At 36.5% G+C, this 17,769-nt stretch overlaps 1 protein-coding gene across 8 annotated transcripts in view; it reads right to left on the bottom strand.

Annotated features, from left to right (window-relative positions):
• LOC105035160 (uncharacterized) overlaps nucleotides 1-17,769 on the bottom strand; it is a 129,288-nt gene that overhangs the window by 56,204 nt on the left and 55,315 nt on the right. For 4 of the 8 annotated variants that reach the window (XM_029261861.2, XM_073249862.1, XM_073249864.1 and 1 more), the window contains 6 exons: nucleotides 15,489-15,553; nucleotides 15,278-15,356; nucleotides 11,275-11,333; nucleotides 11,070-11,172; nucleotides 9,783-9,956; nucleotides 9,576-9,689 (listed from right to left, as the gene is read on the bottom strand). In XM_029261861.2, the coding sequence (XP_029117694.1) occupies nucleotides 9,576-9,689; nucleotides 9,783-9,956; nucleotides 11,070-11,172; nucleotides 11,275-11,333; nucleotides 15,278-15,356; nucleotides 15,489-15,553 (594 nt within the window). Of the gene's footprint in view, nucleotides 1-9,575; nucleotides 9,690-9,782; nucleotides 9,957-11,069; nucleotides 11,173-11,274; nucleotides 11,334-15,277; nucleotides 15,357-15,488; nucleotides 15,564-15,675; nucleotides 16,721-17,769 lie in introns of those variants that run through there. The other 4 variants (XM_073249865.1, XM_029261862.2, XM_073249866.1 and 1 more) reach the window with 4 other exon arrangements.

The following is a 17,769-nucleotide window of genomic DNA, read 5'->3' on the forward strand; positions in this document are numbered from 1 at the left end:
CACATTTTAAAGTTCTAGAATCAAGCTTTCTCCGGTGTTGTTTATGAATATGGACATAGGAGACACCCAAAAATGTGAAGAGAAAGATTACTCGGATAATAAATCTCAGAATGAAAGATAGACAATAGGTGAATGGGAGATTGATTACCAAGGACACGTGAAGGGACTCTATTAATAAGGAAAGTTGCTATAAGGAAGGCATCTCCCCAAAAAAATTTCGAGGCATTAGAATGGAAAAGAAGGACATGAGTGACATTTAGAAGATATCGATTTTTTCTCTCTGCTATCCCATTTTGTTGAGACACGTCAACACAAGAGGATTCGTGAATGATTCCTTCTTTATGAAAAAAGGAAGCAAGAGTGAAATTAAAATAATCTCGAGCATTATCAGCTTTGTATGGATATCTCGAATTGTGTCTTTATCATTTGGTGGAAAGATGGAATTATATGGTTGATCTCAGATTTTTTTCTCTATAAGATATATCCACATGGTCCTAATACAGTCATCAATGAATCACACAAACCACTTTGCCCCAGTACGAGTAGGAATTCTAGATGGACCCCAAATATCTATATGTATAAAAAAGAAAGGTTTGGAAGATTTATTAATACTCAAAGGGAATGACACACTATGATGTTTAGCAAATTCATAAGTGTCACAATGAAAGCTTTGAACATCAACATTATTGAACAATAAAGGAAACATTTTTCAGCAAAAAAAAGGATGGATGGCCAAAACGAAAATGCTGGATCCATATTTCAAATTCATTGAAAGAGGAAGGATGAGCAGAATTGGATGAACCGATTTGTAGGAGTGGAAGAACTACTGGCAGCATCAAGGTAGTAAAGGCCATTCCGTTCCTTAGCAGATCCAATCGTTCTCCCTGTGACCTTGTCCTAAAGATGCAATGGGTATCAAAAAATATAATACAACAATTTAAATCTTTGGTAAGCTGATGAATGGAGATTAAATTAGTGGATAATTTTGGAACATGTAACATATTTTTTAAATGAAAGGGGCTAAGGAAATTTGGCCTTGGCCAGCTATAGTAGTAGTAGGGAAACCATCAACCACAGTAATTGTTTGATTTCCTAGGCATGGTTTATAGGTCTCAAATCGAGATGGGCCATGGATCATATAATCCGTTGCTCCCAAGTCAAGTATCCAGGAGAAGGAATGAGGCAATGTATCGGCATTAAGAGAATTAGAAACAAGACTGAGCCAATGAACATGAACCAGAGGAAGTAGACAGAAAGTTTAGAAAATTTCATAATTTCTCAACCTCCTCTTTGTTGAATTTTCGAAATTCAGCTTCTTCAGATTTTTCAAGTATAGGTCCCTTCTTGTTGGTGAAATTAGCTTGATTCCGCTATTGCCCTTTGAATCCCCCGATTCTACTCAAAACTTGTGCTTTACCATAATATTAAAATAATTATCACTTGTGTGGCAAGGCTTCTTGCAGTAAGTATACCAAAGACCATCACGATTGGATTGCTTGGAAGGATTGTCTAAAGCACGATCATCCGATTTTGCTCCAAAAGTATTTGATTTGTGACTTCCATCCGAACTCTTGGTGGATACCAAGGCGAATCCTTCTGAAGGAGGGGTTCGAGCATTCCACTTTGATGGCTTTCCTCAACCCGAATGATAGAAAAAACCTCCTTTAATTGTGGAAGTCGCTCCCTTCCTAGAATCTAAATACAAACTTGATCATATTCGACATTCAATCCTGCAAGAAACTCGAAGAGACGATCTCGTTCCATAAGACTTAGAAGGATATTAGTATCTTCATGGCAAGACATCTTGATGGCTTGATAGTGATCTAACACAAACCACACGCCATTCATAAGATATAATATTCAGTGATGGAAAGAGAACCTCGTTTGGTGTTGGAGATTTTGTTTTTGAGTTCATAAGCGACGGTTGCATCCTAGACTTTAGAATACGTCTGCCGAATAGTATCCCATATTTCTTTAGCAAACAAAAGAAACATGCAATTACGGCGGACGTCGGGTTGCATTGAGCTCCAGAGCCATGACATGATCACAGAATCAGCTTCGTCCCATGCAAAAAATTTTGAATCTGACTTCTGAGGGACTCGGACTAGGAGCAATTAAATGATTCAACTTATCACGTCCCTTGAGAAAAGCTTTCACCAACTGTGACCATCGAAGATAATTCTTCCCATCAAGATGATAGAAAGGATTCATGGCTTGCAGTTCACCATTTAAAACAGATTGAGTTGTACCAAAGACGGGTTCAGAAGGGCTGGACGTCATGGCCTCAAAAACTTCAGACATTGACTAGGAGAACGGATCAAATAATAACCATAATAGAGAGACTGACTGACAACGGGAGTGCAGTCGGATTCGGCCGACAGAGAAAAGCTACGAATAATGACAACTTCTGCGATGAAGGCAGGGAACGATGAAGACGTCTGCGATGAAGGCAGAAAGGGTCGACTCTGAAGACGTCTGCGATGAAGACAAACAAGATCGACGATAATAGGACCAACAGCGATGAAGGCTATGGATTTCAATGATGAAGACAGACATAAAAAGAAAAAGCAGCGGCGGAAAAACAGGCCCTACAAAAAGAGCTCTGATACCATGAGAAAAAATGTGATTAACTTCATTATTTTCAGTGGATAATCAATCCCATATAAATATATAAAAGGATGATCTTCTTAAGAGATCAGATCCCGTGTAAATCCCATGAAATAAGAGAAAAGATCAAATCCCTTGTAAATCCCATCAAATAAAGGATAATTAAATATGGTTACAATGAATAAGGAAAGAGAGGAAAAATAGGGAACTATACAAATATCCTACAATTAGATAAGAGATTTTAAGAAATTCTCAACAGATATGGTGCATTAAAATCTGTTGGTGCATATAACATGCAGATCAGCAATTACAAGTCAAGGATGGCACTTTCAGGCAAAAAGTTCTTGAGCCTTTATTACGTGGCATTTTGAGACTGTTATTCTGCATTAATCAAAAGAATTAAATAGCTTCGATGGTTTTCATGAGCATCCAAAAGCTAGCATCCATCAACTTATACATGTTCCCAGTTCCATGATTTCAGTATCAGTTACAACTTACAACATACTTTGAGGTTTGGCAGGTTGACTTATGTCTACAGGTATAAAACCCAATTGTTATGCATTGTTGCATATATCTTCCTGATGGGATTTTGGGAGGGCAGAACAGAGAGAAGCACAAGCTGTCTCATACAAGAGAAATAACCTTATCATGATCCTCAGGAGTCAACCAAGAATGATTATGAAGCAGCTAGGGGTTGAAAGAGGACAGTCAGGGGGATGGAAAAGAGGAGATAGGCGGTTGTAAACAGAAGGTCCACGATGCAGGATGTGGATTAAGGGAGAATAGCAAAGACAGAGCAGTCATTGCTTATTAAAAGTCTACAGGGGTATTCCACGTATTTATCATCTTAATCCAACAGAGTTATATTTTAACCGGGAGTTAGGAACTTTGTCCACTTCACTTAATGAGAGGTGCATGTTGTATTAACAAGAAAAAAAAATGACTATCCTGGTACTTCCCTTAAATTAGAGAATTGCCATGTCAAAATCCCTTTTACAAACCAAAATGTAGCATTTCATGCTGGTCTTCCTTTTCACATTTTAGACTTGTTCAAAATATGCATGACTATATTCAAGACAGACTTCAACCTTTCTCATTGATTTTTTTCAGAACTTCTATTACTATTTGTAATCTTCAAATACATAGTACATGTGCTGGCAGTAAAAAGAGCAGTACTCTAAATCAAATATCAACGAAGATAATCTACAATATATAAGTTTCCCACTATAGTGCCAATATACAAGCTCCCTAAAAGCACTAGCAGGATGCATGCAGCACAAGGAGTATTGTTATTTTGTAATGCCAAACATATTCCTTGGAGATTTTATCATGGAATTCAACTTTACTGCAATAGCTAATGTGTAAATATAGTTATAAATTGCTGGTTTGTATGTCAAATTACATGAAAACAAGTAATTCCTATATTCAATATCAATGAACACAGATATGTAGAGTCATTAAGTATATGGATTAAATAAGATACAAGGACAAGTGGTAGTAAGCGTACAACCAATGCAGTGCTTTCCCTGGTATTCCCAGAAATCTTTAACAGATACCAAATCAATCTGGTGCTAAATGTTCATCCTTATGAACCTCCTCAACATCAAATATGGACAATGGAGGTGCATCCATCTATTCTAGTATCTTTATATTCGTTTTACTAGACATACGTATTAGAAATGCACATGGATTATTTAATAAGAAGCATTTAATAGATGGTAGTGGTCCCATGACTCTCATCAATCACACAATAGTTTAGAATAAATTTGATAAATATGATCCTTGTTTCACTTTAAAACTTTATATACTCTTTAACAGTCACTTATTTACAAGTGTAAATTGGTTATATATCCTAAAAGAAGAATATTTGTAATAGGAATCAAGCAAAACATGGGCCTCATAATGGCAGCAGATGTGCTTTTCTTTAAATAATTTCTTTCTCCATTTGGAGTATCCTTCTTGGGCATCCCAATTTCCTTTCTCAAGTTTTCCTCTCACATGTGGGTCGTGCGAGGTCACTGAACGTCCATAATCCATATGTTCAATACAGAAAATGGTCTACGAACAACTAGAGGATTTGCTTTAAATAACAGTATAGATTTTAACATATATACATATAAATTACTCCAAATATTGAATATTTGAAAGTAATTAACTACCATCGCTTTTTTGGATTTCTTTTATATATATGTGTGTGTGTGTACACCTTCAGCTTATTTTACTTATTATATGTTGAAATTCCTAGAAGAAAGAGTCTTTATTAACAAGTTGCTTCCCTGAAAAGGCAAATAAAAAGAGCACATGAGAAAAAAGGGAATCTAATTTATCTTGATCAGTCAGCTGCACATATGTCAACAGTCTCACTATCTTCTCCATGCACATATATGCCAAGTGTCAAACATAAAATCATATCATGTGTGTAATATACCTGAAGGGAAGGACATAGTTTCCCTTCAGAATACCCAAGTTGCATCTAAAAATTTTCTCTAATGTTCTACTTGTTTAAGGATCAAATCCTTACCTGAATCGCAGCGGAACCAAGGATCAAATCCCAAATTATCTGATATAAACCTTCGCGGAGGCCTGGATATGCAGACCCTCTACTTCGCATGCACGTCAGACGCCGCAGGAAAGCAGGATAAACTCCAATCCAATTGGCTTCGCAACTCAATCAATCGAGGGATGAGATGTGATGATGTGATATCTCATACCAGCAGGTAGGATGCCCAAGAAGAGGAGGCGGCAACAAAGAGAGAGATGTAGAAGATGAAGGACCTCTCTCTTCACACGCCTGTCTCTCTCTCTCTTCTCTCAATTTGATTTGTTTGCTATTCTATTCTATTCTCTTCTCTCATCCATAAGTAGAGACCCTCTCTATTTATAGATGATTCTCATGATCCAATGAGAGGAGTCTTTATTCAAATCTGATTTGAATTGGTCCAATACTCATGAAAGGACTCCTACATGAGATATAATTGCCATCACTTATGACATCCACTTTGCACCCACTCCCACACCCACTTGGGACGCCCCAAATAAACACCAAACCAATTTGATATAATTGCCATCACTTATGACATCCACTTTGCACCCACTCCCACATCCACTTGGGATGCCCCAAATAAGCACCAAACCAATTTTTGGTCGTGCTTCATGAGTGAGTATTCCCAGTGCAAGTAGGAATACTCATATCTCATCCAAAACAGGTCTGATTCGAAGCTGGTTCGAAACAATTTCAAAAGGTTGTCAATCCTAAACTCTTTAGGACTTTTGTACCAAGTCTAACTTGGATTTTGGACCTATTTAAGTCTAATTAATTCAGATCTAATCTGAAATTAATTAGTACTTAAATCCAATCTTTCATATGTTCCATGGATCATAGATAAAAATTGTTCATCCCTGAGATTGAACCTGAACCTCATGTGTAGTGCTAGCTAGATATAGTCAACTCTTCAATTCCGTTTGATCCATAACTCAATTCTCAATCAAGTTAGCTTATATATTCAATCAAGTCAAGTACTTTCAGATTGGACATATAAACATCGATTAATTCCTTCCTACTTTGTCTGACTTGTGTGCGTGACTCCATAGGTTCAAACACTAAGCCGGTAGCACAGGAACCAATTCTTGCACTAATCGAGATACCATCTAGCAATGGTTCCCGACATCCAGATAGGTCAAATTATCGCAAAGGAATATTCCAGAACCCATACTCATGGTTACCGCATAATTCATCCTTTTGACCCTGGATGCTCTAGGATGGTCTCAGGTTAACTGTCAACCGAGATTGCTTCATCCACATTGTATTTCAACCTTTCAAATCCATCTCATGAATTACCCTGGCCAAGGCTTTACTAAATTGAAATACAGCGATACATCAACTCCAATAATCCGGAGGAGTCAATCCCATCTTGATCCACACACAGACTTCGCAAGTACTTGACTGTACCCAGTAGCCTTCCGTCACTGCATTAAAAATACAGGTAGTTCGGCACCAAAACACAGTGAGTTGCTTGCAAGTCACTATGGTGATCTCAGGTCTGAAGGACATTTATACCCATGTGTTTCGCGAACAGCTCTTAACAGCAGAACGCTCAGCAGATGAGTCGATGTATCCTTACATCTCACCTGTATGCCATACCAGTGTCACCACACTCCTTGGTTAAGAGGACAACCAACCCATATGGCACACAACGACCTTCACTCGATAAACGTCACCATCCCGTAATGACGTATCATTTGATCGCGAACTTGTTTAAGAACTATACGATAAATCCTCTCTTTATCGTACACTAGCATAGTACTAGAGACTTCATCACAGTACAAGAGTTCAAGGAAGATGTCACTTTGTGATGAAAAATACCAAAATAATTATTATTCAATAATCAATAATTCATATACAAGGATGAATTCAATCGTCACAAGATTTGTTTTAGGACACAATTCCCAACAATACCTGCTTTAAGAAAAAAAAGCATGATGCACCAGGTCATCGAGCAAACTTGGCTGTACACAGATCATAAATTATCACATGATGTGCCATGTCATACTGTGCTGATGCTATGCAGGCATTGGAACCACAGTAATATAAAGTGCTAAAATGCATTGGTACTGTGCCAGTAAAGCATAACACAGTAGTTACTATGCCATCTCGACCATGCTGGCTGGCGCTTAATCCATGCATGTAATGAACAGGTATTATGCTACTTGCTAACCACAGCTGAACAAGCTACAGGCTTTTATATATAAGTTGAATATGGTTAAACATGATTTGCAACAAGATATGGGTGGAATTTGACTCAAAGGTTGTAATTGACTGGTTGAAGATATACACTGGTTCAAGGGCCGAACCTGACCATCCCCTGATACAATATATTCCTATCCTTCTTTGAAATTTTTATACTGTCCATACTGATCATACCAAGAGTCCAACCAGCCTACTGATTCATATCTAAAGACTCTTAATGAGACCTTTCAGCGGACTTCCAAATTTGCTTGTCCACTGTTAGTTCTATCTAGACAGGATTGTAGCTCTGTTTTGTTTGCTCATGTGGTTATTTACGCTTTAACTTTGTTCCAAAAAACAAATGATTCAATATTGTTAAAATTGTCCATAAAAAATCAGCAATGACTAGAGTGATTTGATTTTGTCAACCATGGTCCATTTCAGCTACGAATGTACACCACAAAGGTTGTCCGAATTCATTATATTTAGCTGCAATATACACAGTCAAATTAGACCAGCCAATTGTAGACTATTGTCAAAATATAACAGTTATTTTTCAGCAGTTGGCTAAACCTATCTCCATGACTTCAAGGCTGATGCAACCCAACATTTTCACGCAACCAAACATTAGCTGAGCTATAATCATATTGACTTCAAGAACAGAGAGATTATGCCACTGAAACTGAACATAAAAATGAAAATGGGCCACAATGGTATTTAGTTCAGGTTTCCCCAACCCAAAACTGTAATATTGTCTACTTGACTTCAACTTGTCCATTGGGCTTAAAACCAAGCTAAACATATCCACGTTTGGTATATGCTGACCTGGACCTAATCGTTAATGCAAACCAGAGACTGATTGGTTCACCAGAACTGGTTTAACCTGACATAGAATATCACCAACTACTTGAACCAACATAAGGTTGGGTTCAAACTATGCGTGTTTCAAAGAGATACTTTCCTTTTGCCAAAAAGATGACAAATGCTGCTTCTTAAGTTGTTAAAGGCAGAGCTGTTTTCATTACGCAAATTCAACTTGCGATAATACAAAAAAAAAAAAAAAAGTGGGCAAGGTGAAAAAGTTTGTGGAAGATCAAGAGTCATAATTTCAGAGTGTGGAGAAGAGTCTCATGTGTTTTGGGTAACATGTGCAGTTTAGTTGGGAAAAGAGTGATGAGAAGGCAGCAAAACAGACAAAAAATTTCACATGCGATTCTCCAATTAAATTTCTTCAGCCACTAACATTCATGGGTGAAATGTTATTAGATTTAAGTTATTAATTTGTTGGTCAATTTTAGTTATCATAATGTTTAATGTTTCAAAGTTGTTTAATGTTTCAAAGTGTGAAGTGCTAACAAACCACACAATACAACTATGATATTTCGGATACCCCAAGAAGAAAACTAAGATTTTACTGATCTGACTAGTCAACGCCGTTCAGCATTGTAAAAGAAGCAATGATTTTGATCAATTGATATATGATAACAAATTTATAATTAAGAGATGGACGTTGAAAATTTGAAATATTGGTAGAACATCCTGACTTATGCCATTTAATACAGTTATTCAATTATTTAATTTTCTTGGCAAGAATTTGTATGCCACAAGCATGAAGCATGCCATGCTATGCTTAAAAAAGGAAGAAAAAACAAAGGACTATGAGTCCTTTCTTACTCTTAAAAAAAGAAAAAAAAAAACAAAAGAAAAGGTTAGGTGCAATGCTGACCTAACGCTGGGTGCAACTACTAGCACCTCATCGTATGTCCCATCTGGCACTCAAAACCATGATCTTAAATTTATATTTACCAAACTTTGTCATTTCTCTCCCAGCACTTACCTCTAAGCACACACCTACAGCCTCCAAATTTTGGTATCCCATGGCCACCCAACCAAATTAACCAACTAATATTAGATATTTAGAGTAATGCATTACCCATATAGAAGTTAATGAAAGAAGAAGACAAATTTCTACAACATCAAATACTTTGATGATGGAATGTCCTGTAGGTGGATAGATAAGGAATAAGCAGATATTTGTCATCCAAATTAACAATGAATGAAATGCAAAAAACTGATAGGTATGCAAAACATATGTCTTACAGTCAAGGAACATATAAAAGCAGAAGTGACTGTATTAATAACTTGTTCACTACTAAGCAATGAAATTCCCCAAAAAGACAAAAAGAAAAAAGGAATCCAGCTCTTAAATAAATAACAATCAAATCCACAACATGTGAATTACCTTGAACTGTTTCAGCATTCGTTCATCTGAGAAGATGCAAAGCCATAGTATAACAGAAGCATTAAATTTTTCAATAATAGAAACTTTGGAAACATTAGGCATCAACCTGTAGATCTGCAGAATTCCGTTTAAGATGAAGTTATAGGTTACAAATGTCAGTGCATGCAAATTAAAAGATAACGAGAATGACTGGATGTGAAATCTGACCTCAAAACCAGTCAGTCCAATCTCAAGATTATCATAGAAGTCTTCAACTTGAAAATTTCCTGGAGTATCATCTGCAAATTCTACAACACAGGCTTCTGACATATAATCCAATAATGAAGAACCATTATCAGTCTTCAACCTGGATCTAAAGAACAATGCATCTAATTCCAAAACCTGCCACATGCGACCTTCAATATGTTTCATAGCACGCATACCATTTTATAAAAAACAGCGAGAAATCACAAGAAAAAAAATAAATGAATCATCAAGGTTCAAATATCTTATATAGCCAGATGCATTATGGAACTATACGTTATATGATATGTGATGCAATTTTTATAGATGAAAAGCCTCCAAGGCCTAGGTTGGGAATTAAGGAATAATGCAGATACTTAAAAGAAAAACATCACAAGCTTTGGAGAACCAGCAAATGATCAAGCAGGATGAGCTTGGCTAAGAGGATGGTTAATTAAACAGGAATGTCAGCATCAGGAACAAATCATATTACAAATCATTGATCCCCTGTCCAAGAGTATTTGCTAGTCTGGATGACTCTCTAGAAGATAATTTGGAAGCTTCCACAGGAATTTTAGGACCGATAGAATAAAGTGCAAACCTCTGTTTTATTTGTTTCCTTCTATTAACCCTAATTTATGTAAGAAATGGGTGCCAGAGTTAGGGATTTCCTCATTCTGTGATGCCAGATTACTTGCGTTTTGCTCTTCTGTGACACAAATAAATTGAGCAAGATGAACACTAAGAATTACACAGAAGTATATGTTATCAATTCCAACCAGCATGACACAAATAATTAGAAAGAGGGAAAAAAACCTATGCTTAAGGGAAGCAAGCCAATAAGACTACTACATTGAAGAATGTGAGCAAGAGTAGCAAAAAAGAAAAGATAAACTGCAAGCTCAGTCAAAGACGGATTTAATGTGCAGAATCAATTTAATGTCATAAATGCAAGACCTCCAACTAACAATCAGCAGAGCACATAAAGAAAAAAATTGCTTTTGCCCACTTTGGATGCAGACTTCAAAGCTTATATGATAAGACAACGGTAATGAAATGATAAGACAGTATATAATTTTAAGAGAGATTACATTATGACACAATTTACCAAGAGTGATAGAACTGACATACATACAAAGATATATATAAAAGCCAAAACGAGAATTACGATAACGTCCACAAAAAGAAAATAATATATTAACAAAAAGCAAAAAAAGAATTATGGGTAGAAACTATGCACACGATATAGAGCTATCAGATAACAAATCTTACCATAACAATGTATTCTAAATCTTCATTCTTCAATGGAAATTTTAGGATAACATCATGGAAAGTCACATCCCAGAACAACTTCTTATGGTTATAAGCAAAGTAGCTGCAATTTGAACTAGAAACATAAGGATATACTATTAACTAAAAAAACTACATTACTAGCGTAAAAGAGCCCAGGGAAGCATTTCACCAATGGTGAACTTACTTAGCTTTTGACAGCAATCTAGCCTTAAAATTTTTGAGTCCATTAAAAGAAGACAATACCTGTTATTGAGAGTAACTGAATAAGAGACATTAAACTTAAAACTTATATATCATGAACAGTATTTCAAATAATTGCTTAAGAGTGAAGAATAAGGCTTGCCATCCATAATTTATGCATGATGCACCATAACAAATGCATGATATTTACACAAGAACAAAGAACATACTATACCTACCAAGCATGTAAGTTTGAAGAAAATATTCTTGTTCATCCATGATTCCTTAATCAATAAGCCACTTAAATTTGTATGAGGTCAGCCTCATGGATTAGTGTGTGATTGGATTAGTGTGTGATATTTTAAAACTTTAAGAATGGTGTTTATCCAATTCTTCACTTGTTATTGACCCTCAATTTCTTTCAAATACCTAGATACGGCAACTTGAGGCTACGGAGGTTCCTACCATGAAACCTAAAACATCTAAAATTAAAGTTACACAACTTTCTTTTGCTTTTATCTGGACCTTGATAAAGTTTTTTAGAAAAGAAAAAGGCAAATTTAAGAGGAAAGAAAAGTTTACACAGATAGCCACCTATATTTTTTGTGGCAAAGTTGAATGGCCGAGATAACTTGTGTGGAAAAAGAGCTGTAAAAGATAATATTTTTATTTCTGATCATCAACTTCATGAATATAGCTCTTTAAATAGACTAAAATGGAATAGCTACTATGGTAGCTTTATAATTGCATCCACACATATATAGAAGCTAAACAATTGTGTCTAACAATAAGATAAATTTGATCTTGGAATCTATAATAATCAGTACCATAATAGCCATGATATGTATGACCATAATAGCCATGATATCTTATCTTGAAATCTTTGAGGTCATACTTACCATAGTAGTCATAATTTTGACAACTCATTATGATATTCACACATCTTCCAATATTCCCCCTCAAGTTGGCGCATAGATGTCAAGCCCAACTTGCCAATTAGGAAATTGAAAAGATGAGAGGACAGCCCTCTGGTAAGTAAGTCGGCCGCTTGTTGCGAAGTGAAAACAAACGGCATGCAAATAACTCTAGCTTCAAGCTTCTCCTTAATAAAGTGCCGGTCAACCTCCACATGTTTGGTGCGGTCATGCTGAACTGAATTATGGGCAATACTAATTGTAGCCTTATTATCGCAGTACAACTTTATAGAAAAATTTATGGAAAGATATAATTCACCTAAAATTCGCTGCAACCAAAGTAACTCACAAACACTATTTGTCATGGCTCTATATTCGGCTTTAGCACTGCTCCTAGATACAACATTCTGCTTCTTGCTCCTCGAAGTAACCAAATGCCCCCAAACATAAGTACAGCAGCCAGTAGTGGATTTTTGGCCAGTTGAAGAACCTGTCCAATCAGCATCCGTAAAAGCCTCTATATTCCTCTAAGAATATTTCTGGAAAAACAAATCCTCCCCAAGGAAACTCTTCAAGTACTGCAAGATCCTATATACCGCATCAAAATGTGCTTTTCGAGGAGAATACATAAATTGACTTACTCTACTCACAGCAAATGTAATGTCAGGTCTTGTGTGAGATAAGTAAATCAGCTTCCCCACTAGTCTCTGATATCTCAAAGTGTCAACCACCTCATCTTTTTCCCTATCCCCCAATTTGACATTAGAGTCAATGGAAGTATCTACAGGTCTACACCCACTCATTCCAGTTTCTTTGAGGAGATCAAAAAAATACTTCCTCTGATTCACAACTAACCCCTTCTGAGAGTGAGCAACTTTCATTCCAAGAAAATATTTGACTGGCCCCAAGTCTTTGATTTCAAACTCCTTAGCCAAGCTACTCTTCAATCATTCTATCTCAGCAACATCATCACCGGTTAGGATGATATCATCCACATACACAATGAGAAAAATAATCTTCTTGTTCTCTCCATGCTTATAGAACATAGTATGGTCTGATTGTGCTTGGCAATATCCCTGATTCTTCACCGATCTAGTGAATTTGTCGAACCAAGCCCTTGGAGATTGTTTAAAGCTATATAAAAACTTTTTGAGTCTACAAACTCGGAATCCAAACTCTGTAGCAAAACCAGGAGGTACAGCCATATAAACTTCCTCTTCCAAATCCCCATTCAAGAATGCATTTTTAATGTCCAACTGTTGTAATGGCCAATTGAGGTTAACAGCTAATGAGAACAACACCCTAACAGTGTTTAGTTTGACCACAGGTTCAAAGGTCTCCATGCAGTCAATACCATAGGTTTGTGTAAACCCCTTTGCCACTAATCTCGCCTTGTATCTTTCAAGAGAGCCATCAGATTTGTATTTAACAGTGAACATCCACTTACATCCCACTGTCTCCTTCCCTCTAGGAAGATCTACTACTTCCCAAGTTCTGTTCTTCTTAAGTGCCCGCATCTCTTCTAACACGGCTTCCCTCCACTCTGATATTTGCAAAGCATCCTACACGGTTGTTGGAATCCTCACAAGAGAAAGGTGAGAGGAAAAAGTTGAAAAAGATGGTGATAGATTAGTATAGGACACATATTTGGACATTGGGTACTTAGTACATGTTTTAATACCCTTACGAACAACAATGGGAAGATTTAATTCATTGGGTACAATTAGAGAATTGAAATTGGAACCAAAATTGGAATTAGAATTATCTGAAGAATCTCGATCCAGCTCCGATTCAGACTGATGACTATGAAAAGAAGCCTCGGACTCCTTTCCTTCAAGAACATCATTTCTAAAGTAGACTTTTCCAAAGCGCCTGTCTATGTTTACTTCTCTTTCATTCTGATCATGAATATGTGGTGGGAGCACGGGTGAACCTTCAAGTTATTCATTATTTAAAATATTTGAAAAATTTTTATCAATGTTTGTTGTAGAATTTTCACTTTCAGCATCATTTTGCTGGTTTGGATTTTCATTTTCAACAACAATTTCATTCTCGGATGCAAGTATAAGGACATCCACACGATGAGGAATAAAGGAGAAAATAAATTCATTTTCAAATATGCTAGAATGTCTCACATCTTCTTTCTCTCTCTCCCCTTGAAGATGAGAGTTAAAATATGGAGTTTGTTCAAAAAGGAGATATCTATTATTACAAAAAAAAATTTTGAAATGGGGTCGTAGCACTTATACCCTTTTTGGATAGGTGCATATCCCACAAATACACACTTAATGGCCCTCGGATCAAGTTTCCCACGATTTTAGTCATAATTATGGATATAAACCGTGCAATCAAACAGTCAAATAGACAAACCAGAGGATATTCAAGAGTTAGGAAATATTTTTGTGAAAACATGCAAGGGAGTTTTAAAATTCAAAATCTTTGAGGGCATGCGATTAATGAGATACGTGGCTGTAAGAATTGCTTCACCCCAAAGATAGTTAGGAACATTAGTTGCAAAAAGAAGGGCTCTAACAATTTCCAAAAGATGTCTATTTTTTCTTTCTGCAATTTCATTTTGTTGTGGGGTATTAGTACAAGAACTTTGATGAACAATACCCTTTTCCATGAAAAATTGTCCTAAAGTTGAATTAAAAAATTTCCTGCCATTGTCACTCCGAAAAATCTAAATTTTTTTGTTAAATTGGGTATGAACCATAGAGTAAAAATTTTAGCAACTTCAGATTTTTTCTTTCATAGGTACACCCAACTAATTATAGTATGGTCATTAATGAAAAACAAACCATTTTTTTTCTAAAGCTGTAGGAATCCTTGAGGGTCCCCACACGTCACTGTGAACTAATGAAAAAGATTGTATTGGCCTATATGGTTGTGAGGGAAAAATAGCCTTATGTAATTTTGCCAAAGTGCAAATTTTACATTTAAATGAAGATGGATCTTTATTGAAAAATAAATTTGGATACAAATGTTCTAAATCGTAAAAACTCGAATAGTCTAATCTATAGTACCACAACATTATTTCCTGATCAGTAAAAAAAGAAACAGACTCTAAACGGGTACTCTGAACAAGTCTACCAGATCGTGATCCATCTTCAAGGAAATAAAATCCTCCTCTTTCTCTAGCAATACCAATCGTCCTCCCCGTTGGCAGATCCTGAAATTCACAGTGAGAATGGTAAAAATTAGCACGATAATTCAGATCATAGGTAAGCTTACTGATGGACAATAAATTACAAGATAATTTGGGAACATGAAGGAGATTATGGAGGGACAGTGTAGGTGAGACCATGATCGAACCCTTCCCAGCATATGCCGAAAAAGATCCATCAGCAACCTTGATTTTTTTATTACCTGCACAGGGCTATAAGATGAAAACAACTGAGAGCAACTAGGTATATGATCTGTTAGCCCAGAGTCAATAATCCAAAGATTTTGAAAATCAAAGGAGGTATTGAATGACACAATTGAGTTACCTTGGTGGGCTAGAGAACAAAGAGTGCTGGAGAATTGTGAAGATTTAAACAACCAATACAGTTGCTCCAGTTGTTCTTTCATGAAGTTGGCCGAGTCAGATTCGACCGATTGCTCCTGAGTATTATCAGTGGTGGTTTAAAGAGCTCTCCCATTGGGCTTCTTCTTCTGGTTAAAAGGCTTGCCATGAAAGTGCCAGCAAGTCTCCTGAGTATGCCCCGACTTTCTGCAATGGTCACACCATGGCCGCTTTTTCTTTTCTCCTTCTACCTCCGATTTTCGAGTTGCAAGGGCTGAACTTTCAGCTCCAGGAGTAACACGAGACAAGAATGAATGAAGCATAACCTTCCTCCGGCTCTTTTCTAGTCAGATCTCAGAGAACACTTCCCTAATAGAGGGTAGTGGCTTCCAACTTAAGATTCTCCCCTTTGCCTCATCAAATTTCTGGTTCACACCAGCGAAGAACATATATACCTTATCAGCATCTTCACCCTTTTTGTGCCTTGCACATTTCTCGAGATCCTTTAACTCAACTGTGCGATATATATCCAACTCCTGCCACAGTGTTACCATCTTATTGTAGTAGGTGGTAACATCTCCATCTTTCTGTGTCGATCGCTATAGCTTGGGCTCCCAACTTGAAGATTTGAAAATAATTTTTCCGATCAGAATATCTCCTTAACAGCATCCCAGATTTCTTTCACCGTTGAGAGAAATAGATAGGTCTTCACAATGGTCGGCTCCATGGAATTGAGGAGCCATGCCATAACCACTGCATTCTCTGTCGTCCAAGTCTGAAAATTGGGATCAGTTTTAACAAGCTCCTTGGCACTACCCATCGAATATCCAAACTTGGCTCGACCTTTCATGACCAACTTGATCGATTGCGACCATTCCAAGTACTTTGTACCATTCAGTTTTGTGTGAATGGTAAGTAGAAGAGTAGATCCAGCAGAATAATCTGCTCGGGAGGTGTGCCAGTGACAATATTACTCCTCTCTATTGTGACTCCGGATGAGGAGTCTCCTTTGTCTCTGATTGATCCCGTCATCGCTATCTTCACCATCTTAGATCAAGAAATATTGCTGAACCGAGATCTGATTACAATAGAAAAACATATCGGAGATGATCAGTAGCAGAACAGAAATCGATAGAGACTGGACAGCGGCTGCCCAGCTCTGATACCATGTGGAAAAAGAGCCGTAAAAGATAATGTTTTTATTTCTCATCATTAACTTTATGAATACAACTCTTTAAATAGACAAATGGAATAGCTACTAATGGTAGCTTTATAATTGTATCCACACACATATGGAAGCTAAACAATTGTGCCTAATAATAGGATAAATTTGACCTTGGAATCTATAATAATCGCTACCATAATAGCTATGATATTTATGATCATAATAGCCATGATATTCTGACCATAATAGTCATGATATCTGATCTTGAAATCCTTGAGGTCATACTTACCATAGTAGTCATGATCTTGACAAGTCATTATGATATTCACTCATCTTCCAACAACTTGAAACACAATAGTCAATATAAATAGAATAAAAGGATTAGATATAGCAGAATACAACAAAAGAAAATAGCATATACAGCCAAGACAACAAACCAACAATACATGCATAAACTTCATGCAGAAATTTATGAGCACAAAAATGTAGAACAGTAGGATCTACAAAGGCCATTAAACAGTCCTAAGAAAATTATAACAGTGACGTAGCCTAGGCCACGTTTCAATGGAAAGAGAAAGAAGACACGAAACAAAGAAAAACAGCAAAGGAAGAAAAAACTCTCCTCTAGAGTTTTGATTCAATAATCATGAAATAAACTAAAATAATTACAACGTTGGCCAAAGGGGTCTTATTTATAAAATAAAAGTCCTAACCTAATAGCAAAAGAAATTTGAAACAAAATAGGAAAAAGAATAAGACTACAACTAAAACTTTCAATTCATCTAGAATTCTTCCAGACTCCCATTGACCTGTCAAACAATTAAATTAAGCTCCGAAATTGGAAGTGGCGGCGAAGCACCAGACTCGTAGAGTACGAAAAAAGCTTTCTGAATTAGGATCATAATAGCGATT

Source organism: Elaeis guineensis, chromosome 16, assembly GCF_000442705.2.
Source record: "Elaeis guineensis isolate ETL-2024a chromosome 16, EG11, whole genome shotgun sequence".
Classification (NCBI taxonomy): Eukaryota; Viridiplantae; Streptophyta; class Magnoliopsida; order Arecales; family Arecaceae; genus Elaeis; species Elaeis guineensis.